Raw genomic sequence first — 27,719 nt, 5'->3', positions numbered from 1 at the left:
CCAATAGATGATAAATTCTTGGGAAAATTTTGTATAATATACTATTGTCAAACTTTTACTGTTCAAGTACTCTATTACAACATAATCTTTAGTTGGCAGTTACTTAACATTTTGTTTGTCAAAAGAAAAAAAATCAGCATACAGAAAATGAACATTCAAAAAAAAAACCTTTAATAACAACAGCTTGACAGTTCAGTAGAGCAGTGGTAACACTTTACTATATTTATATTGTTACAAAATGTTTTATCATTTCAGGTAATGGAACTTAAGGTTAAAATGTTTTCTTTTACATCAACAAACTAAATTAAACACATACATATTCAAAAATCACTTGTATCTTTTGGAGAGATTAAGTAAAATTCAGGTTTATTACATTCTTATCCATACCTTATTCTATTTAAAACAATACTGAAGGAGCAAAATCCTCAGGCACAGCATGTGCAGATCTCCCCTCCCTGGTTCAGTCACATGAAACTTCACTGCAAGGTAACAAACAGTAAATCATATTAGAACATATCAAATTCCCATAAAAGAATACTTCCGTTATTGAGATGAAACTAGTTAGTCACCTTGCTGAAATAAAATCAGTTATTCTGTTCTTACTACTATTTCCTTGATAACAACAGGACCAGCTGTTTCTGAAAATGTCTAATATGAGGACAATTTAAATTTTGACCACAGCGAGCAGCTGAAAAGCAATCTTCAGAAACTGTTTTACAACGTGCACTACATTCCCATGACGTAAGAAATATATCAATCAACCCCACCTCTTGAGTATGGCCAGGCTGGTACTCCTGCTTCACTCCAATTTATTTCTATCACTCTCTACGACAGGCTGGCTTCAAAGAAACAAAACTATCACACCCTGCTAGTATAAGAACTGATGCTAAAAACAGATATTTGCCAGGATAGGAAAAAAAGAAAACAGATTCATTTTCTACAATCTTAACAAGGCACTGTAGTACTATAGTTATATTTTAAGCTTTGTATTTAACTACACAAAAATAACAAGTGAAATTAATACTTCAACAGCATACTACTGAAACTTAACGAACTAGACTTGCACTGATAAAAAAATATGTTAGCCATCAGCCAATTATATAGAAATTCATTTACAATTAATAATTTCAGCAGCCAAAGTATTAATTTTTGTATAAACCTTCCTACAAACTTCTGACAACAGCCATCCATGGTCAGTAATTAAAAGACTTAAGTTACTGTCACCTGATGAGACTTGGACTCCTGGAAAGCAATTCAAGGTCGGATGCATGTTTCTTCACATCGTGGTCGCCACCAACGACCTCAACACACCTGCTACATGTGAGGCGAGTGTACCGGAAAACTTGAGTTAACAAAAAGAAATTCTTGGGCAGTGGATACCACTGTTTACCTGTAGCAGTTACTTATAATTTATTTTATAAAGAACTTATATAGTGTGTTTCCCTAGTTTTGAATAAAGCATACTTTTATTCTTGATTAACCTTTAAACAGCAGGAATGTTGTGGGGAGCAGCATCAAGTGATGATGACTGCTGTTTAAGGGTTAACTACCACATGACGCTTTTGCATATCTTACAGTTTAAAGGAACTAATATCTTTTGTATGCTACGTACTGCAAGTCTAATGATTCGACTGTTACACACCTGATAGTTTGCACAACCGTTCCTTAACTGTAGCTTAGACTAACTGTATAAGCAAGTAAAATAAACCTACAACAGACAAGCTAAGCCTATACCAGATAATTTATCACGTGGTGAAAAATAATTGACAGTTATTCCTTAATGTGTCTATTTTATATATCCTAAAATATTGAAATTTGTTTTATATTTCACACCTTAAAAAGAAAACTTCAAGTAGCCATATAAAGGATATAATAATTACTAAATGTAAACAAAATTTAAATTTCTAAAATGATTCACTGCTGTCATATTTCACATTTCTCAAAACAATGCATCTGCTAAAAGCTATATATATTTTACAGATGATAATAATAGGAATATCAGTATTAGTTGGACTTTCATTACACTATAAACATGTGTATTACTTTGAAGGTGTTATAAATTGTCTACAATGAACTGTGGTAAAATCTGAAAGTTACCACTTTAATTATACAAAATATTTGTGTTACTTTTTAAAGTATTGGAAATTGTCTACAATGAAATGTAAAATCTGAAAGATACTACTTTAATTATACTAAACATAATATAATAAATATAATAGTCAAGGAATCTGTATTCTGAATACCTTCACAAGAAGCTATTGATTAGTGTTTAACTTTTTTTGTGTGTGTGTGAAATGAGATTAACTAACATACAAACACAGGCTACAGTCATCTAACATACACACACAGTCTATCAAAATCTACAGTCATCTAGTATAGGAACACATTCTGTTAAAGTCTATAACCATCTTCCAGATATACAAAGTTTATTTATGAAAATGTGTATAATTTATGAATTATTACACTGAAATGTTGTCAAATATAAACAGAATAATACACTGTTTTATCTTAACAATTCTGTTAAACTGTAACAGAGCTTACCACAAACATTCATTTTTGATAATATTTGCATATTTTTGTAATCCAATAATGCTCTTCCAGAATTTAATAACAGTAGTTTTATGTGTTCTAAAAGTGTTGCTACATGCTTTAAAATTTTGTTGCATGGTCTAAATTTTGAGATAACATTATAATTTCTTCTGGAACTTAGGAAAATAATAAAATGTGGAACTGAATGATTCTTTATATCAGAAAACAGTAATATCCTGTGTCATAGAACATAGAATAACTCAATGTATATTTTATTGCTTGTATCATTGAAGAACATTGAACAGTAATTTAGTGCAATAAGATATAACCATGTTAAACAGTGGAATTATGTGATCTGAAACAGTGTTCTTGCATGGTCTGGAATGTGAAACAGGTTAAGTGTTGCTGCATGCCATCAAATGTGAAATAGTGTTGTTGCATGCAACAGAATTTGGATCAGTTTTGTCACATGTTCTGGAATATTTCACCATAATTTCTGCATCTTCAAATGTGTCAGTCCATTTTCAGTACAATATTACTTTCAATATACATTTAAAAGTTACTGACAAGCATTATTTATTACAAGATTAATAACTGTTATCATTCCACACAAACAGACTTTTCCTTTTCAAACAGAATATAAACGTTATTAACCCCCAAAAGAGAGAATGAATATGGAGTTCTAACTCACTCAAGTTGTTATTTGAACAACTTGTACTTAACCCTATGAGTAAGGGTTAGGTTTAAAGTAGACATTATGAAATGTTACCGAATAGTCAAAACAACTTTATAATCAATATACAATCAACCAGACTGGCATTAGTATGTTGTTTATAATTCTGCTTTTAGTTCTATAATTTCAAAATTTCGAAAGAATATATCTAAAGTAATTCTTAACCTTCATTTCTTTTTGTCACACAACACTTCAAATTGCATATTTTAGATTCTCTCCTATTATGACCTTCTTAGCTGATACAGATTACACATTTATAGTACAAATCCTTCTAAACTATAAAGCACATTTATAGCCTCAAATCTTCTTGCTTACTGAGACAAAAAGTCACTCCCACATGTCATAACCCTCCTATCATGCCTAGTTTTTAATTCTCTCCAACATGGTTATTGGTGATATTTATAAACAAGAAAAAGAGCAAATTGTATATTAAATATACTACACAATAGTCTCTTTTGTTTCAGTTGCTAAATAGTATGTTATTACGTCTTTGCAGTTTTGGACTGAAGACACTAATCCAAGTTTTTTAACTTAATTATAAATCCTGTTAGAAAACTAAATAAATTAACAGTTGTTTCTGTATAATATAATCAAATAAGTGACACATTCCTGGTTTATTAACATTCATTCAGAAAGCCACGCAAATTACATTTTGGACTATAAACCAAGTAGTTCAAATAAAAAAAGTCATGTAAAAAAATATAAATTTGTCTAAAGCTAAATCAAGTCCTAAACTCTGTTTTTTTTTCCATTTTTTTTACTTACTATTATATATTTTTAACAAAATTAACTAAAATATAAAAATTAAAAACATACAAAGTTATACAAGAAAATATGAATGAAAAATGTTTCCTAATAACTACAAGTAGAATGTGCATAGTTAAGTGTCATGTGATGTAACCTAAAACTTTAATTACTCTAAAATCTTCACACACCTGATGGGTGATGTACTGCGGTAGAAAGACAGAGTTCAACAAACCAAAAATTATGAAAAGAAAGCAACTGTAAAAAGATAAAAGCCTAACATTCTTAAGATAAATAATTATAATTATCTGTTACAACCTACAGTCATTAAAATAAAAAAAGTTTTATTTGATATTTTCAAATTTTGCTACTGATGAATGTGCTACAGTTAGTGTTAGGGTAGAGAAAATAAGAGATAAGGAAAAGAGTTTGTCAAAACAAATTCATTTAGGAGATTTTAAAGGCTAATAAGAAAAATAGTTAGAAAAACTTGAAGATCAAAGAACAATTTTAAATATTTAGCAAAAAACTGCCATTTAGCTCAGACGGACTCAGTAAACCCTTAACAGTTTCACAGACAAATCTTTACTTCACGTATAAACCCTAAACAGTTTCACAGACAAATCTTTACTTCACGTATAAACCCTAAACAGTTTCACAGACAAATCTTTACTTCACGTATAAACCCTAAACAGTTTCATAAACCCTAAACAGTTTCACAGACAAATCTTTACTTCAATTATAAACCCTAAACAGTTTCACAGACAAATCTTTACTACACGTATAAACCCTAAACAGTTTCACAGACAAATCTTTACTACACGTATAAACCCTAAACAGTTTCACAGACAAATCTTTACTTCACGTATAAACCCTAAACAGTTTCACAGACAAATCGTTACTTCACGTATAAACCCTAAACAGTTTCACAGACAAATCTTTACTTCACGTATAAACCCTAAACAGTTTCACAGACAAATCTTTACTTTACGTATGAACCCTAAACACTTTCACAGACAAATCTTTACTACACGTATGAACCCTAAACAGTTTCACAGACAAATCTTTACTACACGTATGAACCCTAAACAGTTTCACAGACAAATCTTTACTTCACGTATAAACCCTAAACAGTTTCACAGACAAATCTTTACTTCACGTATAAACCCTAAACAGTTTCACAGACAAATCTTTACTTCACGTATGAACCCTAAACAGTTTCACAGACAAATCTTTACTTCACGTATAAACCCTAAACAGTTTCACAGACAAATCTTTACTTCACGTATAAACCCTAAACAGTTTCACAGACAAATCTTTGCTTCACGTATAAACCCTAAACAGTTTCACAGACAAATCTTTGCTTCACGTATAAACCCTAAACAGTTTCACAGACAAATCTTTACTTCACTTATAAACCCTAAACAGTTTCACAGACAAATCTTTACTTCACATATAAACCCTAAACAGTTTCACAGACAAATCTTTACTTCACGTATAAACCCTGAACCGTTTCACAGACAAATCTTTACTTCACGTATAAACCCTGAACAGTTTCACAGACAAATCTTTACTACACGTATAAACCCTTAACACTTTCACAGACAAATCGTTACTACACGTATGTACCCTAAACAGTTTCACAGACAAATCTTTACTACATGTATACTCAGTAAAGAATTTAGTTTCACAGACAAATCTTTACTACATGTATACTCAGTAAAGAATTTATAGTTTCACAGACAAATCTTTACTACATGTATACTCAGTAAAGAATTTATAGTTTCACAGACAAATCTTTACTACATGTATACTCAGTAAAGAATTTATAGTTTCACAGACAAATCTTTACTACATGTATACTCAGTAAAGAATTTATAGTTTCACAGACAAATCTTTACTACATGTATACTCAGTAAAGAATTTGTAGTTTCACAGACAGATCTTTACCACATGTATACTCAGTAAACACTTCAGAGTTTCACGTTAAAAACTTTATTAAAAGTTTAATTTTTTATGTGCAACACTTTCCATGTTTACTGAAAAGTTGCCAAATTGTATGAAGGTATACGAAGAAATATTTATCTTGTGTACATATGTCACTGAGAATATCATTTTACTAATATCTGTTTAGATATATGCACATTTAATATATAGTAGTATTGTCTATGGAATAACAAAAGCCCAGAGCACTTCACAAACACCTAATACGACACTTTAATTTGATTATAAATGTTATGCACCAGTTATTTTTATATTCAACTCCAACTTACTGAAGATATAAAACAAACACTTTTGTGTTAGGATGTTGTTATTAATGTTCAAACTTAACCTGGTCACACAGTTGTTCAGTTGATGTCATACAACAGAAATATTTATAGTTTGCAGAGCTACTAATTTTGTAGCACTGCTAAAAAAGAGAAACTATTTCACGATGAAAGTAAATGGACGAACCTGAATTTTATTGAATAAATACAAGATTTTCATTGTTAAATCCATAATTTAAAAGGAGACCACGTTTCATTTGGATGTATGGCTAACATCTGTACATGTGTATTTTTACACTCATATCTTTTGACAAATAAACTATTTCAGGAATTTCCCAAATGATGTCCCTTATCAAGTTGTCTTGTTCAATTTATTAAATTGTAGTCCAAACAAAGTTTAATCCTCTACTTTCTTTTCTACATTCAAGTTAGAAATAGCAGAAATACTTGTATAATAAATAAATGACTGAAAGAGACAATGAAAACACTGACTGCAACAAGTACATATTTGACCAACATTAACTTAATAATAAAGTAAAACAACACATACTGATACTCTTATAAAATATTACAACTCAAAGATTCTCCCTTCATTTATTTATAATAAACTACAATTTTCACAGAAATTAGTGTTATGTAGAATGAACAGAAATAAACAGCAAGTTAAGCAGTGATAAAAATGAAACAAATAAAAGATAAGACACCATACTTTATAATCATACAACTGTTTAAACCAACTTACAGAGTACATAACTCAAGTGACCTACCTTCTGAGTCCTGGAGACCTGCAAGAGAACTACATACTAGAATAATTCTTCTTTCAAATACAGATGTCAAAGAAAAATTGAATTTACGTACCTTTTTAAAAATAAAAGTCACTACACGTCACTAATGAGGAATCTTATCTTTCTGCTGTCAAACTTACATCATTGTCAGAAACTCGCACATCTCCATTTTCAACTAAAACAAACAAAACAACAATAACAACATAAGTTTCTTAACAGTTGTTCATTAGTTGAAACTTATATACATACACTCCTTTTATAAAGTTTTGATAGTTTAACCCACAATATTTGGCATAACCTGGAAATTATAACAAACTGGATATGAACATGCTACTTAGTATCCAGAAGATTACAAAAAAAATTAGGTATTATATTTTAAATACTGTAATGGCTAAACCAAATCATATTTTATTCTTTTTTGTACTTGGAACCATTTTAGTTTTATTTATTCCTACCTCAAGATTCCTTGTTGACCTTAACCCACTCAGTATGAATATCATTTATAAAGAACATCACAAGATGTTTTGTGACTCATATTCAAAATTCAAATAAACTATTTTTGTCTATGTTATACCAATTAATATAGCATACAATCATAACTAATAATCAATATAAGTATTAAGTTCTTAATTTTATAAGGAAATATTTTTAAAAAATCATGAATTTCCCATAATGTAACATTTTTTCTCTGAGCATCTCTCTTCTCTAATTTATTTACCACCAATCCATTAAGTATAAAACTTATAACTGCTCAGACAAATGATAATTTTTATAGCCTGTTTTGTTACAGAGCCAACAACAGAAAACCACCTGTCACATCCTCTTGTTCAGGATTTATTAATAGTTTTCTCTTAATATGATTTATAACCAACATAAAGCTGAGGTTTTTAGCTATCAAATGATGTATTATGTTGTTTTCTACAGAGACAATTGTTAGTTCCTCCTTTAGTATAAGCTTTGTTCCTATCGAAAATATACTGACTAGCTTTTATCATGTAGATTGAAAACCAGAAAAATTGTTATAGTTATGAGACAAAGTCTGTTTATGTGTTATTATTCAACATTCTTTGGCACATTATTTAATTAAATAAAAATTATTTAGTGCATTATTACCACCGTAAGTATAAAAAAGTAGTGTCAAGTGTTATTCACAGAAAAAAACCATTAACTACTGTTTTTCATATGTTTATTATAATAAATACAGAATATACATCTAAAATGTAAAAAGAGGAATGTCTTTAGTTTAATTAAAGTACATAATAATAATATAATGTTTCACTAGTCACACATGCAAGCAGCTCAGATTAGCTCATGTGTAGCCTAATTTCATATTGTAACATGAGCTGAATGTTTCCCCCACAACACTTACAACTTATAATGGTGCAAGCAGTAGTTAAACATGGTTTAAAAGGCCATAAAACAATAAACTTTATACATAAATATATGTATATTGTTACAAGTTTAAAGCTACTTAGGATAAATAAATGAAGTTTCATGTTTCAAATTGTTGTCATTCCAGAAAGAAAGAAATATTTTGATTTTCTCTATAGCTGTTACAAGGTCAGTCAAATAGACCAGCCTTCTATAAGGTTAGGTTAGAGAAAATAACAGATAAAATATAACGTTTTAATTAAAAAAAAAAACGTTTGAAATGTATTTAGGAGGTTTAAGAGATTATGCAAATGAAATCAGATTTTTGAGATAGTTTTTTCCTGTTACCATGAAAATCCCTTCACACTTAGAAAAAAAAAAAAGACTTAATACACTCATGGAGAAGTTTGTAAAAATATACATACTACATCAAAAGTTAGTAGAATCAAGACTATAATGATTTTAAGTTCAAAGTAGTCACACGGTAATTAATTTGATGAGTTCCAGTAGCCAGAGTTAAATACACTAACTCAGACTTACCAGTATCATTACATGAATCACTTCTATAACATTCAGGACTCTCTCTGCTATGTCTCTGGTACTTTGAGTCTCTGTCCGATCTTCCCCTATGTTTAGACTCTATTTTCTTGTCCTTAGACTGAGCATTAGAATGATGGGAGTGCTTATGTTCCCGAGATCTGCTTCTAGAACGTTGTCGTGATTTGCTTTATGAAACATTAAAGTATAACACAAAGTAAGATACGAGTTGATGTTATTCTGTGTGTGGTTAATACAAAATCATGCTTTAAAAGTAAAATATTGAAATAAAACACAAACTAAGTTCCATTATCACAAGAATAATTCAAAACATTCTGTTAGACAGTAAAAATATTTCCATACTGGTACACAAACGAAAACTGAATTTAGAAAAATATGTAAGAAAATTTAATTCTAAGTTGCCAAGGTACCTCAATCTGATGTACACCCATTATTTGCTTTCTCTTATGCTTTTAAACAACATTTTAAGAAACTGTTTGAAAATCCATACAAACTTTCTACAGATTAAGAGAAAATAAATTCTCATTTTTATATAGCATTTATAATTTTTAGCTTTGGAAATACTAAAAGATTTTTTTGCTTAAAATTTCAATATTTCAATCACTTATTTTTTTACCTTCTTAGATTCTTCTAAAGCTTCCATAATGTTTTATTTTATAAAACCATAAATTGTCTTTTTTTTCAGCACTTATTTCCAGTTTATTTTTCAATCACCAATGTCAGCAAATAAAACTGCATATGATCATGAACACAAATTTTGTAACTTAAGCTAATTTTGTACTTGACTATATCAGGATTCAAGAACTCTCAAACTGCTTTTGTTTCACAAGAAACATTTCTTTTCCTGTCATACTGAAATATGACAATTGAACAGACAAAAAATGATAAAGCAAGTTTTTGCAGAGTGCACTCAGCATTGCATTGAAAACTTAGTTTTTCCCAATATTTGTTTCATTATTTTTTACAGAGAACTCATAACCATGTTTATACTTGTGCTCTCTCTTAGTTACCTATATGACAGTTGAAATATTAAAATCTTTCTGACATGTATGTACAGATTCATGAAACAATCAAAGCCAATATCACCAACAATTTAACCTTAAAAAATATACAAACTGAATTTAAACCATTTAAATGCTCTCAACACAGATAGGTCAAAGTCAGCATGTCATAACCTTTTACAAAACTATATTCAAAATTTTATTAACCAACACAAATATGCTTGGAATCAAAATGTAGTTAATAATCCAAATTAATATATTATACAAGTTTTAATTTTATTAAAGGAATTTATTCAAATAAAACTCCAATCTCCCTTTTTATGAAAATTGTGGCATTTGTTCTCTAGACCCACTTGCCACACACACACACACACCAGTCACATATTATAATACATCACGCATAACCAATACAAAGTTTCAATAAACCAAACAACATATTACATTATACTGTTTTCAGTACACAGTACTGTCTATTTTATTTTCAATTTGAATGTCGATCTTGCAGAGTCCTTACCAAAAAAGCTAATGTAATTATTTTAAGGTTCTTATGCCAATTAGAAAGCCAGTTGTCAGGATTTTACGCATATAATGCCAGGATTCTTTTACAGTATGTACCTGTGACTTCTTGACAATAAATATGAACAATTGACAGACAGCACAAAATCCACTTGTTTTAAAATAACATATTCAAAACAAGTCAAACATTTGTTACACTACAGGATATCACAATTATATCTGAAGCATTAAATATTTCTCTTTTCTCTTAGAGAGTCCACAAAGACAGGTTCAGTTACCTGAGAACCCAAATGACACAATAAATTATTTCTTCTCTACTCACATCATAGTAGTGTCAGTGATAAAATTCACTTACATTACCCCATGGGTTACCACAGTTGTATCCCGAGCTTTAAATGATTGTCTCCTTTTCATCAAAGTCCACACAAATGGGTTCAGTTACTTTATAACACTCTTTAACAAGACAAATTATTCTCCTTATTTCAAACTGTGAAGCTCATTTTAAAATACTGCCCATTATGGCTAAACACTCACATGCCTGCTAACTTCATGTTTTCTAACCTTTATGACTTCACTTAAGTTGCTACATATTTCACGTTGTCACCTACATATTTATACTTTGTTCACTGAAGCCTCGAACTTTCTAAAAACAACACAGCAACACTATAATGTAACCATACTCTGTCAACTATATATACTACTTGTTCATTGAAGCCTCAAACTTTCTATAAACTACACAAGTGATGACAGAATGTAGCAGTACTTTGCTCCATTAACAAGAAAGACACTAAATATTCTAGAAAACATAAATTAAAGTTTAACTGAAAAAGTGTTCATTATATATTTAGGAGGTTTTTAGAGGTTACAAAAATAAAACTGGAAGATGTTCAGATGAAGAAAAGTATTTTATTTAAAGATGAAAACCACTTTGCACTAGGAGCAGTCAACACTCTTACTTTATACATTTCCAATCAAAACATTAGTAAAAATATTTAAATGGTATTCTTAAAACCACTATCTTAAATTACAAATGTCCCACATTTCTTTTTATTTCAAGATAATGACAACAAACATGACAAACCTTTCTTTATCTTCTCTGTTCTGCTTTGTTTTCTCCTTACTGCTATGCGAACGTCTGTGTTCTCGACTTCTACTTCTTCTATCACGACTTCTTCTCCCTTCCCACTCTCGACTCCGAGAATGACGCTTGTATCGTTCGTGTTCTTTTTCCTTACGTTTTTTTTCTTCTTCTTCTAATTTTTTCCTTCTTTCCTTTTCTCTCCGTTTCTCCTCCTCCTCCTGTTTCCTGCGACGTTCCTGTCTTTCTTTTTCTCGCTGATTTTCTCGTTCCTCTCTTTCTTTTTCTCTTTGGTGCTGAAATCATACCATTAAAAATCATAAAAATGATTCACTTAATAGTCAAACATTCATGTAATGGTATGTATAATTTGCATTATATCTAAAAAAAAAAATCTGGTAAAGTAATAAAAGTTTGTGCAGCAAGAATAGCTGTTGTTGACAGGAGAACTACCAAGTCTAACAGAATATTTAAAATCTAGAATACACAGTTACCATAACAACATGTCTACTGTAAAAGATAACCAAAGTAACTTCTAGTTGCTGTTCTAGCAATCCAAGGGGTATTATGAAGTTGCAGAAATTTCAGAGCTACAGAAATAACAATAGAAATGATATATCAGCCATGTAACAGAACAGGAACTACGGAAAGTTGAAAACCAACAGATTCAAGCTCTAAAACAATACTATGCCCAAACATCTTCTAAGTAGACATAACGTAAAAAATGGACCAAAAGATAAGCACACTTATATGAAGAGATTACAGTCATGGTCAGAGACTGAGAAGTGTTTGAAAAAACAAGACTAGAGCTCAGTTTTCACAAAACTCGAGTAATGTTTGCCTGATTCAGAATAATGTTTTTTTAAAAGAAAATATCTACTCCTGGAAGCTGTTCTTTAAATTAAATCAGAGAATAAAAATGTAATTATAGATCAAAATTATTATAAATAATTAAAATACTAAAAAACTGCAATTGACATTGTAAATATAATTTCAAGTTGTTTTTTCAAACCATAGTAACTGATATAAACTTAGAAACATTTAATAAACTATAAATGTAATGGTGTAATTTCAATTATAGTCCAATATTCTAGAAAGTTTAAACCAAGTTTTCTAGTTGATCAGAGAAATGTGTATTTTTATATGGATAGGTTGTTCGTATGTTTCTTTTCTTAAACAATAAACAGAAAAACTTCTTAATGCTACAGTAAATTGATTTCAGAACAGTTGATTTCAGAATTTTATAAAGAAAACACTCCCAGAGCCACAAACTGAAATTTTTTTACAAAGAAATAAAATAATTAAGTTACCATTTGAGAAGTTTCCAAATATACTATCAATTTTTAAAATTACCACAAGCTATCAATCACTGACAGAGAAACAAGAGATTCCAATTAGAACATGATTACAAAAGTTACTTTACTTGAAACACATCAAATGCCCAGAATTTCATGTAAAAACACATGTAAAGCATTTAAACCTCAGGAAGATGATTCATGAAAACATTAAAAATGTACATGCTAATTAAACAGATGAACAATTTTTTGATGGGTATATGTTACTTTCAGGCTACAAAAACAAGTTTTCTAATTTTGGATTTACACAAAGTGAAATGTATTCAAAATCTGTTAGCTAATATTCAACTTCATGAGAAATTTGCAACACTTAAAATCAGACAAGTTTGCTTTATCTTGTTTTCAAAATAATTCTAAGTCAATTGACATGCAGTAACTTTTTATTACCTAACAGCTTAAAACAACACAATGTTACCCTAACCTCTTTAAAACAAATAACAATACATACTACAACGAAAGTTATACAGTTCTATGTACACATCTTAGACCAAAGTTGTTTGTTGCAAATAAACTGAATTGGATTCTACACCTACAAAAACAGCTTGCATCAAATATTTATGAAAATATCATAATATGAAAGAATAGCTCTAAAAAAAAAGTCTAACACCCAAACTACAAATGTAATACTTATAACAATAATTTAAAATGGCACTCATGCAACACATTAGAACCCCGAAATATGTAATTTGTTTAGAGTGGTTCTGTTTTTAATAAATTATTTATTGTGTAACTATTCTAGCACTTTGCTCCCTTTGATCAGCACTATGCTGAGTACAGCACAGTCACTGAAGTTCCCTTATATAACAGTGGATTTTTACTAGATTTCTGAATTAAATTTCCTACTATTGTTGTATTGTTTGAGAATGACTTAAAAAGTTGAAGAAAAATCAATTTGTTGAGTAACTCAGTGTCTGCATAGACACCTTACAATAGGACATCAATTAAACAATGTCTGCACAGACACCTTACAATAGGACATCAATTAAACAATAACTATGTTTGTAGAGACGTCTTACAATAGGACATCCATTAAACAATAACTCAGTGTCTGCACAGACACCTTACAATAGGACATCCATTAAACAATAACTATGTTTGGAGAGACGTCTTACAATAGGACATCCATTATATAATAACTCAGTGTCTGCACAAACACCTTACAATAGGATATTCATAAAACAATAACTCAGTGTCTGTACAGACACCTTACAACAGGATATCAACTAAACACTTTCAATTATTAAAAACCACTAACTTCTGATTTAAATTGTCTTTAATAACAAAAAAAAATTTTGGTTTTCTTACTCTGAACTAGTATGTAACACTAACCAACCACATACCTCACTTACTTACCTCTGATTAATGTTACACAACGGTAAACAAGAAACATTAACTTTTGTATTTCCAAAATCTATGTTCATAATCTTTCTTTTGTAATAAGTTACTGCTACATTGTCTGGCTGCAAGATGGGAAATCTAATTATTAATGTACAGTTTATAAAATAAACTTAAAAATCTTATCAACTACGTTCCTTTGAAATAAACATAACCTGTACATGGACTTAAAAGTGGTGTTTGTTATATCAAGAAGACATTTTATGTTTGGAAACTGATTACAAAGCATGGATGGAACCTAGTTTTAAAAACAGCTACTTATCAAATGAAAGTTCACACATTATCCAACATAATAAAATAAACTTTAAAAAGTTACAGTTTAAATGAGGGAAGACAGAGAAACATTAGAAACAGAAATATAAAATATCTTAAGAGGAACAAGAGAGAAAAAAAATGTTTGCAGTTTATATGACATTTATGTATAAAATCAATGTTTGGAAACTATTACAATACATCAATTTTTAGAGACATTTCTGCAAAGATTCTGTTTCTATTAATAGCAAAGAATGTTAAACATTAACCTCAACATTAAATGGCATTAATAAATTTACATTCTACTTTTAATAATCTTACATAACTGAGAACATCTCTTGAATTTAACTTTCTAACTAATGACTTACCAAGATTTCTTCTACAGCAGACTTCAGTCTAGCATATCCCACGTGCTGTTTACCCATCAAGTGATCGTCCACTCTCTGCTGAGCATCACCAACAATCAGGAAAGCCCCACAGACTTCACACACTTCCATCTGTTTTTCTTGGGCTGCAGCGATTTCTGCTGTTAGCTGAAATCAATGTATAATATGTTAATGTTATAGCTTAAAGAAACTTGTAAAAGTTTTAAAGTTTACCACACAGTTGACAAGAAGAGCACCATATCATCAGTGAAGACAACTTGTTGAGAGCACACATTCACCACCAGAAGGTCAAACGCTTGTTCGCTTCTATGTAAAGTGTTTTCAGCCCAAACGAGCCGATTTTGCATATAAATAAGCACCATATCATGTTATAACAACAATGTGAATATGTTTTTTTAAACCCACAAAGAGATGCTGATTCCAAGACAAAACATTTAATTACCACTGATTACCTGAAACACAAACTAACCTGTAGCCAATGGCTTGGTTCAGAACCTTTCCTCATGGCTTCTCTCTCTTCCTTCAGCTGATCTACCAATTTCATTATTCCTTGTGCTTCCTCCACTTTACCTTCACATCCAAGTTCTTCCACCTAGAGACACATTCAAGCAAAAGTCTATTTACTTACTGCATCAAGAAAAATCCTTAAAAATATCCACTTTTAACCAACTATCTTAGAATATGTTTTAATCAGTAAAGACTAAAATCTAACATTAAAAAGTAGCAAGAGAAATATTGGTTATATGTCACAGAAAGTGATGGATACATACTTCAAATCAATTGTTAATAATAAGGGCTTCTCAGTTTCCCTAAGCACACATAACTTTCTTATTAAATTAACTCTAGTCTCAAGCTTTTGACACAAACTGATAGATATTGAATACTGAAAAGTACAACAAAATAAGAAAATAACAAAATATATCATGTTTCTCATTTTATGAAAACTCCTCAGGAAAATTTAGAAACACATTTTGGACACCAGGTGTTTTCTGTTATCTAATATCATTATAAGCATAAAGATCAATTATAAAAAACAATATTTTGGTGCCTTTATGTTTCCACCACAGTATTTAATGACAATAGTTAGGCTTTAAAATAACCAATATCATTACCTGTATCAATAATTCATTGATACGATCACTTAACACCTGAACTTTCTCTTCGCTGTTTTTTGATAATGGCACGGCAGCTATCTGCAAGAAGTGAATTACATTCACATATAGTTATATGACTAGGGTAGAATTAAACTGACAAACAACAATTTATACACAATGAACTGTTTTTATTTCAAGAACATACAGCATGTTTCAACAGAACACTGGTTAATATTCTTCCCTTCACTTATCAGTCCTTGTTTGTCAATTTACTATTAATATAATAAAGTTAGAATGACTAGGTTAGTAGTCTTTGTTTGTCAATTTACTATTAACACAATACAGTTAGAATGACTAGGTTAGTAGTCCTTGTTTGTCAATTTACTATTAACACAATACAGTTAGAATGACTAGGCTAGTAGTCCTTGTTTATCAATTTACTACTGGCACAATAAAGTTAGGATGACTAAGTCATCCAACTGTGTTTTTATCCAGGCCCAGAAAGATGCACTTCATTAATAACATGACACAAAGTTCATATTACATATTATTAATTGGTTTGTTACATCACAAGAGGAGTCACTGAAAATGATGCAAAAGCAGGATAAGAATGAAAATATACAGTTTAAGTGTACATTTAAACAGACACCTATACTGTCAAACATTAAAATCAGTAGATAGCATAACCATAATTAAAAGAGATATATATATATATATATATATATACTCATTGATTTACAAAAACTGGCATTAAATTATAACAGAGAAAGTATAGATTATTTACAATATAACCATAAAGTTTTTCTTGTCTAGCTGAAGTTATTGACACTAAATAAATTATATTTAATCTAGAATTAATCATTAGGATATGTATTTATTTCCAGAAAACTACACAAGTGTGGAATAAATAACGTACAACTAACCCCTCCTTCTTGATGTCCAAGTGCAAGCCTTCTTCTTGCTCTCTGGATTCTTCTCTCTACATCTGAAAGCATCCCTTGGCAGAACCTTATAAATTCATCTTCATACCCCATTTGTTGAAAAGAGGCACTATCCTCATACCTAATAAAATGGATATGAATTTTATTTTTGTGGAACTATCCATTATTATAGCAATACAATGAAAACAATGCCTATGTAGTGGTCAATTTTTATGAGCAATTTTAACTTTTTTTAAGACTTCTTAGTTCTCTGAGTATATGACAAGAATAAAATGAGGTGTGTTTCCGAGAAGGAGACTACACTTTAATTATTACAAACATCAGTCCACATGACATAAGAAAGGAATGGGTTTTAAACCAGGTTGAATTAACACTGCACTTTATTAATCTTTAAAAAAAATACCAAACATTAGAAGTTTCAGAAATATTTTGTAGTAATGTGGACTGCAATTATTTCTAATCTACAACCAACATACAATTCTACAAACTACATCTGATATTATCACTGACGCCAGGTTATGAGTTTTTAAAAAGTTATATTTCAAAATATCTCTGGCCACCATCTACTCATTAGTTCACCAAACTGATCACCCTCTTCAAAAACAACTTTCAATGGTTTACTAACTGCTCTTTTTTAAAAACTACTTTTATCCTTATGTTTCTTATATGAATACATATTAAATACAAGGTAATTAGCAAATTTCACATTTCAGTAAGTCGTATTTCATAGCTAACTTCTTTATTGGAGTTTACTTTTGTGTTTCGATAAATCATCATCACATGTACTTCAAACTTGCATATTACCATGCAGTACTCTTAACCAATATCACTCCCATGTCGAAGCAGAAAAAAGTGACAGTACAGTGCCACTCCACATGTTGGCAAACAGGTGAGATGCATCTTACAGGAAAAAATAACTTCATATCAATTTTCTAGTGAATGAGGTAGCCATTCATACTGTAGGATGTCTCAGGGATGTGTCTAACATAACATGATATGTGTCATTGCTGTAATATCTGTTGTCACACAGATGCAACAGTCTAGAAGTTGGTTGGTTGGTTGATTTAGTGTTTTATAGCACAAAGCAGCTAGGCTAACTGCACCAAACATCCAGTAAAAAGGTAAAAGTCAATGTAGTAAAATTCATAAAAGGAAATGAGGTAAAACAAAAGAGCTTAAAAAAATAAAAATAAAAAATAAATAGCATAAAACCAATGTTGACATCTAGTCTACACCATTAAGAGAGAAACTACAGTAAGAGAAGTTGTAAAGGACTTTCTGTAGCATAATGGTAATTATCATAACCAACCAGGAAGACTAACAGGTAAGTACAAGAACCACCATCAGTTATCTGAAGTTGGCCAGTCTAGAAGCATTCAGCATAACAGATGAGATGTATAATTACAATAATATCTGTTGTCATACAGATGCAACAATCTAGAAGTGTTCAGCATAACAGATGAGGTGTGTCATTGCTATAATACCTGATGTCACACAGATGCAACAGTACAGATGTGTCCAGCATACCAGATAAAATTTGCATATTTTGAACAGTTGCTGTGAGTGATGAAACATCAGGTCACACTGATGCCTTTGTTGCCAACATGACAACTATGGTATTTGTGTCTATATAATGCTCTTCATATCACTGTGCATTTCATCTCCCTTTGCCATATTGTTTGTGAGATGTGACATGTTGAACTGTCCTTATGATCATCCTGTATTTCTTTCATTTTAAAGTGATTATCACTCAGAAGTCTTCACTTGATCAACAAGTTTGCCCGTATGTTATAAACTTTGTCAATTAATCAAACACTACTACAAGTTTTGTAAAAACACATTCCTATAGAATTAATTTAATTAATTAATGTTAATTTATATACTTCATTTTACTCGCATCTTCAAAAATTAATAATTTAAGGTCAGATGTTTCATTCCACAAGTAACCCCAAGTATTCACTTTCTATCTCAATATCAGTCCATTTTGTTAGTTTAAGTTGTTGGAAAGTTACAAATTAGTAGATTAGGCCTTCAAATCAGTTGGAGAGCAACCACCTCATGTTAAAGAAGTTTAGGTTTCAAATTGTATCATAGGAAAAGATGAAAATATCACAAAACTGGTGCCCATCTATTGGCCATCCCATAAACATTAGGTAATAACCATTGAGGACAAGTCTTGTTTGTGAAAGAAGAAAAAACAGAAGCAAAAATTATTAAAAAGTGCCCTATTATCAACTTTAAGTAATTTAAACCTTCAGCTCTTGGGTTCAATTCAGACCCAAGAAAATAATAAAAACAAAACCACCCAGCATTTTAATTCATCATTTGTCAAACTACTATACTTCATGATCTACAAATGACAGAAAACCTGTATAGATATGATTTTTCTTGCTGTACATCATATGTATGTTCAAATACTTTCATTAAAATTTCCTAAATATAAACAGCAAAGGATTGCAGTTGCCTAGGTTAACCGTTTCATGTAACTTATATTCTGCTTATAATCATAATACCAAACATATTTTCCTGCATCAGTGACTTATTAACACATCGTTTATGTGGTTCATCTTTACAATTAGAAAATGTGTTACATCCAACACTGGCATTGCTGGTGTGTATGTGTGTAAAAGAACATATTTAAAAAACAGAAAAAACAAACAATTTAGATAAACACATTAAATAATAAATCCTATTTACAAGACCAAGAACCGTATACTTCAGTCCCAACATTTCAATCAAATCATCACAGTAGAATACTACAGCATATGAATATTCAGTGAAACAAATAATACTGTTTCCTTATATGTTTATTTTCAAAGACATATCATTTCTAACTAACAACCAATGACACAAAATAAGTCTTCCAAACTCTCATCACTTTAACATACAGTATTATTTCTCATCTAACAGCATGTTCACACTATGTGTAACATGTGTATTTGTAAAAAAAATCAGTCAACTTCCAGAACCTTATATCTTTATTATAACCGAGACTTGAAATATAAAGTTAAATTCAAACATGTTAACCTGCTTCAATGTATATACTTGTCTACAATGTCCTCATCAGGAAACCAACATTTACAGAAAGACAGTATCTTTTTCATACTAGTAACCAACTATCAGAATACACACACACAAGGCTCAAAACTTAAACTTATATTAATTCCATCCCAAGTTAACTATTACTAGAGCTTTAGAAAATTCTCAGGAGATAAAAGTTTAACAGGTCAGTTTACAGAAAGTTTCAAACTGTTTCATTTTTTTACTTTAACTGACCAAGATGGGTCAAATGTCCCCTTGTTATACCTTGAAAATGAAACATGATCTACAATTTCTGAACACTTGTACAGTGTTCTAAATATTGAAACAGTTTCAAGTATTAGTCTTTATGAAAACAGGGTCTGTAATATGTAAAATGTTAACCAGCACACAAAATTAACACATGCCCAGTGTGAAACATGACTAAAAATAATGTCATACATGTAAGAGTATAAAAAGATGTCTGATTAATAATATATACAACAATAATTGTCTTGTATTATGTAATTTTCAGAATGTTCTCTGAATATAAGCAAAGATTCCATATTTTCATACTACAAACTTGAAAGTTTCATCTAAAACCACTGTAATTGTAAAGTTTTCTTTATATACATTGTTTGTAAATTTGTAGTTCATATAGCTAATTTTTATTAAGTTGCCAAACAGACTGTTATCTGACTAAAATTCACTTCCACACTGGCAAAATATAAAAACCTAATGTAATTTACAGACAAGTACTTTGTTATAAAAGTTATGTTGGAACATGTACAAACTGAAACAGCAGTTTCTGGATGCTTCTTTCTAACACAAGGACAAAACAATGTTAATGTCACCCAAGAAAATGAGCAGGAAATTTTCTAACTTGATTTTAATATCACAATCACCAGTTTTTAAAAAAGTCCCAGAGTTGTAAACTTCTTTTTTCATATCTATACAAAAATTTTGCTTCAAATAATGGTTTTATAGGATAGATTAGGAACATGCCTAATCATAATATAAGCTATGGATGAAATCTAATTAATTTTACAGGATCTAATGAACTTTTTATCACTTAAATAATACTGTTAACTCTAAAAACTATATTAATAATGAGAATAGTCTTATTTGTTATCGAAAATACTTTCAATTAATGAGGAACGTCGTTTTTGCTATTTAATACATTATAATATTTGAACACACAGCTGGTTCATCATCATAACCTCCTAACAACAAATAAATATGAACCTATTTTACATATCCATAATTATTTATCTATATGAATTGTTTCTAGCTGCTACACTGCTGAATATGCTTATAAAACTGATGGCAGACAAAGTTGTTTGTTTGTTATGATTGTTCTCATAATTGAAACAAAAAAGAAAACTTAGCAACAAAATAGACTTTAAGAAATTTCAACACCTAAAAATTTTCATTACTTTTCATGGTAACAAAAAAGTTAATTTCTTGTTGTGAAAGTAAAACAACTGTCCTGATACATTGAGCTTGAGTCAATTATTTTATACTTTTTCAAACCCTTTAAACAAAGTACACAATTTTTGTGTTTAAAGCCAAACTGTTACCATAATAAGAAAATCGTTAGGAACTAATTATAAACTTGGTAGAACTAACACTTCATTTGAAGAATATTTACTGGACTTCTGGTTATAATAAAGTCAAAAAAAGAATTTTTTGAAAAACCAGAGAAAAATTATTATATAAAAAATCAAAAACATAGCTAAAAACAGCACAATTTTCAGTTTAATTTAAAGTTTTAAACTTTAATTCAACTGATGACCTTAACCAAACTGGTACAATCACTAAATATGGTCACCTTTAATGGAATTAATTTATGTCTCAACACTTCCCGTGTTTACAGCGTTTGATACTGAACTAAACTTGTTTGTATTTAAGTCTACTTCAATAACATACTAAAGTATTTTCAGTTTAATTAACTGTAATCTTTTTCCAACTGTTTATTTCATTTTTGCTACAACTTATTTTGTTATCAATTTCCAAAGTGTTTTTTATCATGCTCTCCATTCATTCTCCATTTTTCTACACTTTCCTGTTTCTTTAATCCACTTCCTTTCTTTCTCCACTTGCTACATAGCATAATTTCCTTATTGCTTCAATTACCTAAACTAACACAATCCTGGGAATCACATTTTTTTTTTTTTTCAGGACAGCCTTCAAAGTATGGCACCCACGAATACGCACATTAAATGTAAATGTATGTGATTCTAGTAACATTTATCAGAAAAACCCCAATGACTGTACCATTGTTCAATAAAACACGACATCATCAAACTTCTAACATACAAAACTCATGCAACAATCTAATAGGGCTAACCTTATGCAATCTCATCTACTAGGTTACATCAAAAATATAGTAAAATCTTGACCTCTTCCAATAATGTAAAAGAAACACACAAGTAAATCACATATAATTACAAAGTTCATAAAAGTATTACAATTATACCTTAGTAAAGAAACTTCAAAAACAAAAGGCAAAAGTTACAGAAAGATTTCACACAAAACTGTATTTGTTACAGGCTAGGTAAAACAGCAGACAACTGGTTTATTAATAAATAATAAATAGATGGTTCCAGTTAATCTAAGATATAACTTGCATGCACTCAGCATGAACTTGTATGGTAACTTCAAAGATACCTATCTTATGCTTTAATACAAGTAATGCTGAAACCTAAGCCACTTTATAGAAAACAGTAAATCTTACAAGTATGTAATATGCTCATTTTAAAGTCTGAGATAGTTAAGAACAGAACATATATATATAAATACAGGTTTATTTTCTCCATTCAAAATAAATACTTACTCTCTTTTCAACTTTTCATCATGAATTTTACTGCATATTCCTAAGTCTGCTTTTGTATTAACAAACAGGTCATTTGGGCAGAATTTCACTAGAAAATGTTTGCAAACCTAAAATAAGAATATATGAAAAAAAGAAATAAACATATATTAAAAATTATCACACATGGCAAAAACTTAGTAAGTACAAATAAAACTTTATTGTGTGTAAATACCTCAATGGTATATATTCAAATTTTTAATTCATGAGGCTATACAGTAAATGTTACATTTTTTCCTTTATAAAACAGGCACATAAATTCTTTATTCAATGATTTGTGTAGTGTATGTAGAAAGAAAAAAATATGGAATAGGTACCCACAGCCTTACACAGATAGTAGAACTTTATGGAAACAGGTGACATTTTAAAATTGTCTCTTAAGGGCAAAAAAAAAAGGCCATCTTTCTGTTCTTTATTAAAACTATTTTACAATGATGTTTATATATACACAAGCATCAAAATAATGCTATCATGATTTATATTACAATGAACAAAACACCACGTAGCACTTCAAGCTGCATTTTCCAAAAACATTTAACACTTTCAAGATGAAATGTGGAAGTGTAATATAACACGTTGCTCACTCAGTCCAATAACAGTGTAACCTCAAAAGTGAATTGTTAACATAGATTAAATAACAGATAAGTCACTAAATTACCGTATAAATTTCGTAATTTACAAGGTGTATACATACATGTCAATTATACAATATTAATAAAGTAATATGTACAAAAGTTAAGCCTAACATGGTTTAACACTGATATTTACTCCTACTCTTCCTAGCCCGACAGTCCTACCGTTAGCATTATTACATTCTAGGCGTAGCGTAGGATTACTAATTACATATATTAATAATACCTTTACATTTTATTACCAGTACGTCATTAGCCATTAGCACTATTAGTTAATATTACCAACATAACCAGTTAAAAAACAAATTGCTCTTGCTGTTATAACGTGGAGTTTTTATTAATTATGTTACACACATAATAAGTTATTTAATACCTGTGAGCTACTCCAACTTGCTTCTTTCTTTTGATCAGTAGGAGCTAAATTACGATCTCTTCCCATTAACTCATCCAACAAAGCTTTAGCTGAAGCTAACGCCATTTTGTATCTCAGGTGCAATTCCTTCTATTTCCACTAGAGGTTCGTTAGGATGTCTAGAACTTCGAATAATATCTAAATTGATCGCATAGACCAGCGTATCACAAACTTTCTCGGTTCACGGCGCTCTTAGCGTCTCAGCAATTTTTCACGGCGACCCAAGGCAAAAAGAAAAACCTAACAGTTCCGATTATTAAGTAGTTAGGTTCAAACAACTTAATATGTATTTATGTCCTAACAACTTAGTAGCCGTTTGAAAAAATAATACACGTAAATTGAAAGCAAAAACAATACTTTTATTTCATTTTTAAATAACCACAATTAGTAATGGGATGTGTGCAACTGTTGGGCACTGCTCAGCTTCTCGAACCTTGGAATCAGATTAGACACGGCCACTCATGTTTCCTGTTCCATATAGATTTTCGCGTTATTTTTGCTTTTTATCAACAGCAACCGCCGAAAACCCAGCTTCGCAGAGGTATAACGTCGTAAATGGAGTTAGGATTCGCTGAGCTTGAACACTTAACAGAAGATATTCATCTTTTACTGATATCCAAAACTCAATTAGTTCCATGTTGCCAAATTTTGTTTTTAAAATCTTGTCACAAGACAGCTCAATAAATTTTTTTTCTTCTGCAGAGGTAAATTCAGAGGGGGTCTTAACCTTGAATGGAAAGTAATTTCGAACCATTCACTGAGCTGTGTAGGTGCTTCTCAACAACAAATTTCAGTTCACGGGTCAAACCAATTTCATTGGATGTAATAAACTGCTGCTACGGGAGAAACAGTATTTTCCACCCTCTTCATTCATTTTTCTTTTCCATAGTAGTAACTGTTTTCTGAAAACTAAAAACCTTCTCTGCGAGTTTAGGAATGTGCGTGTTGCCTCCCTGCAGAGAGAGATTCAACGCATTGAGTTTTTCGAAGAGATCGCACAGATATGCTAATTTTGACAAAAAAAATCAGTGTCCAAGAAGTTTTTAGCACACTCACGTTTTTTTCTTCAAGATAAAAGTAGAGTTCCTGTCGTAATTTGAACACTCGGGACAGTACATTCTCACGGGAGAGCTATCGCGAGCTATAGTAGTACAACAAAGATGCGTGGTCAGATCCCATATCCTTACATAGTTTTTTTAAAAAACTCCCCTTCTGTGGCCGAGTTTTTATAAGGTTCACCACTTTCAACACACTCTCCAGGACTAGGTGCAGTGGAGGACTTAGGTGCTTTAACACAAGGACTTCCCTGTGGATTATGCAATTGGTCCACAGTGAATCAAGAGCTTTGCTTCGTAAAGTGCCTGCAATTCTTAATAACAGCCGGACACAGAGCGACCACCATCGGTTTGTTTGCTTGTTTTTGAATTTCGCGCAAAGCTATTCGAGAGCTATCTGCGCTAGCTAATTTGGCAGTGTAAGACTAGAGAGAAGGCAGCTAGTCATCACAACCCACCACAAACTCTTGGACTACTCTTTTACCAATGAATAATGGGATTGACCGTCACATTATAATGCTTCCATAGCTGAAAGGACGAGCATGTTTGGTGCAACCGGGATTCGAACCCGCGATCCTCGAATTACGAGTTGAACGCCTTAACCCACCTGGCCATGCCTGGCCTACCATCATCGGTATAGACGCCACGCACTTAGTTCAATCTAAGTTGTTTTTACACATAAAAGTGTCAAGGATCTCAAACAAGTATTGAGCCTTTGTACCTGAAGTGATACTTCTACAAAAGAGAAAGTCTTCCACAATTTTGTCATCACTCACGAACCGTGTGTAGCAAATCAAAGGAGCAACCTTGTTATCACCAATTGCCTCATCTAGCTGTAACCCGAATTCCTTCCCTTTCATTTTTTAATTAGCTGATCGTTAAGGTCTTTGGTCATGTGTTGGATTCTACGACTAATAGTATTGTTGGATAAAGGCACCTTTGATAGCAGTCTTCCCACAGATTCACCAACCATAAAGTGTACCATATCCACTGCAGCCGGTGAAATAAGTTCTTCTGCGATGGTGTGAAGCTTTTTACATTTTGTAACTCTATATGCCATCTTGTAGGATGCTAGCAAAGCCAAAATTCGTAAAACGCAAGACAAATTTTGTTTTCTTAAAAATTTGAAATGGCCTCAACTGTTGCTCTTATTCATTTTCATTAAATCCACTACCTGGAAAATGTTTAATTGTCGGAACTTAAACGTTCTCAGTGAAAACAATCTGTGAGCTTTTTCTTCAAATAATGCTTTGGAGGTCAGTAACCATATTTAACTTCATAACGCGACGTCCTAGTATCCTGATCACGTTTTTGCATTCCCATTCAATGCATGGCTGCCTACTGCTTATTTTCTCAGTAATTTATTCATTTTGTGTTGGACAACACCTACGAATGGCTTGGTGTAGAATGTCGTGCAGCTTTATGCAAAACGTTACACACATATGTAATCACAAATGCATATCACATACATATATTTTCAACTTACTCATACTGCTACGTAAATACACTAAAAAATTTCATAAAGTACACATTGTCAGTTAGTTTGGTAACGTGACACCTGATCCATGTGGTACAATTTATCAGTATTTAATAGGCCTCACAAAATAAATAATTATGAACATAATTTAGCTAAACTAAATTATCCAGACAATATTCTTCTCACCAGAATTATTATTTGTCCCAAGTAGACTGGGATTTGAATGCAATACTTTTACATCACATAAAGATCGGGTGCACTGAGAAAAACTGAGCATTTACCGAGTGTGTACTAAGCGGCTTTATATACATTTATATATTTACATATATAAAGATAGGTAAATTAATTGAACCTGACGATGACCGAAGAAGGTCGAAACGTTGTTCGCTCTTCTATGTAAAATATGTTCTCAACCCAAACGAGCCGTTTTTGCATATATATTTCAGCTATCTATAGTTAATTTGTTTTCCTATGCGGAATGGCCTCCACTTGTGGAATGTTGAGAGTTGTAGCGCAAGATGTTACATAAATTGATCTACTCATATCAGTTAGCATCACATAAAATTGAATATCGGTAACCTCAGAAAAATAAAATACATTCCAATATTCCACTGAAATTCATAGTCTGCAACAGTAAATAAACAAAAATTTCTCAGTGTATATAAAAAAAAAACGTGCACAATCAAGTATACATGTGAATTTTCTTCTAGAGGACCCAACGATCAATTGGAGAAAAGCACTGCAACTCTGATAAATATGAATGATCTTCATGAAACACTAAGCTGCCATTTTACAATGAAAAAAATTTTCAACAACTTGAAAAGCAAGTGTAGAAAGGTTCTTTCACTCATTGGTTTCTCGATCTTTCCAAGCTTTGATAATTGAGCATAACATTACTCAACGTAATGCATATATTATAAGACAAAATATCACTTAAAGTTTGAAAAGTAATGATCATGTCTTGTTTCAAAAGTGAGGATCACGACTTGTTTCTTTTAAACAATGACAATTCTAGCTTGTGATAATTGAGTGATTGTTGCAAAATGCCATCTATACGTTTTATTTTAGAAAGAAAGTACCATAAGGTCTTTCAGTTACTGGTTTCTCGACCTTATAACAATCCTAGATGGATAATTATTTCAACCAATGCGTCAAGAAATCAGCAGTGGATCTCAGTTGATTACTGAACACTTGATCAAATCAAATACTGAGTCTTGCAGAATCACAATCAGGCATAGCAACACCTGT

At 30.9% G+C, this 27,719-nt stretch overlaps 1 protein-coding gene across 3 annotated transcripts; it reads right to left on the bottom strand.

The window, feature by feature from the left end:
* Positions 1–150: 150 nt before the first annotated feature.
* Positions 151–24,055, bottom strand: LOC143255106 (luc7-like protein 3). 3 transcript variants are annotated; one of them, XM_076510268.1, is made up of 10 exons: positions 23,901–24,055; positions 22,860–22,966; positions 16,988–17,126; positions 16,083–16,163; positions 15,440–15,562; positions 14,953–15,117; positions 11,586–11,878; positions 8,970–9,154; positions 7,132–7,233; positions 151–479 (listed from the first exon to the last, which is right to left on the bottom strand). In XM_076510268.1, exons 1-9 carry the CDS (start codon positions 24,003–24,005, stop codon positions 7,175–7,177), a joined length of 1,257 nt encoding a protein of 418 aa, XP_076366383.1. In that variant the 5' UTR covers positions 24,006–24,055; the 3' UTR covers positions 151–479; positions 7,132–7,174. The 3 variants fall into 3 exon arrangements, with proteins under 3 accessions (XP_076366383.1, XP_076366385.1, XP_076366384.1); XM_076510269.1 differs by lacking the exon at positions 151–479 and adding an exon at positions 1,223–1,342; XM_076510270.1 differs by lacking the exon at positions 16,083–16,163.
* Positions 24,056–27,719: the final 3,664 nt, after the last annotated feature.

This window comes from Tachypleus tridentatus, chromosome 7, assembly GCF_004210375.1.
Source record: "Tachypleus tridentatus isolate NWPU-2018 chromosome 7, ASM421037v1, whole genome shotgun sequence".
NCBI lineage: Eukaryota > Metazoa > Arthropoda > Merostomata > Xiphosura > Limulidae > Tachypleus > Tachypleus tridentatus.
The sequence above is the reverse complement of the archived record's forward strand: the minus strand, read 5'-3'. Positions and strand labels throughout refer to the sequence as shown.

Excerpts from the sequence above, each read along its gene's own strand:
- LOC143255106 (XM_076510268.1), bottom strand. The coding sequence starts at position 24,005 with ATGGCGTTAGCTTCAGCTAAAGCTTTGTTGGATGAGTTAATGGGAAGA. Across the intron at positions 15,118-15,439 it reads AACCAAGCCATTGGCTACAG|CTAACAGCAGAAATCGCTGC; the intron begins GTTAGTTTGTGT and ends CATTGATTTCAG. Across the intron at positions 11,879-14,952 it reads CTGCTGTAGAAGAAATCTTG|CACCAAAGAGAAAAAGAAAG; the intron begins GTAAGTCATTAG and ends GTATGATTTCAG.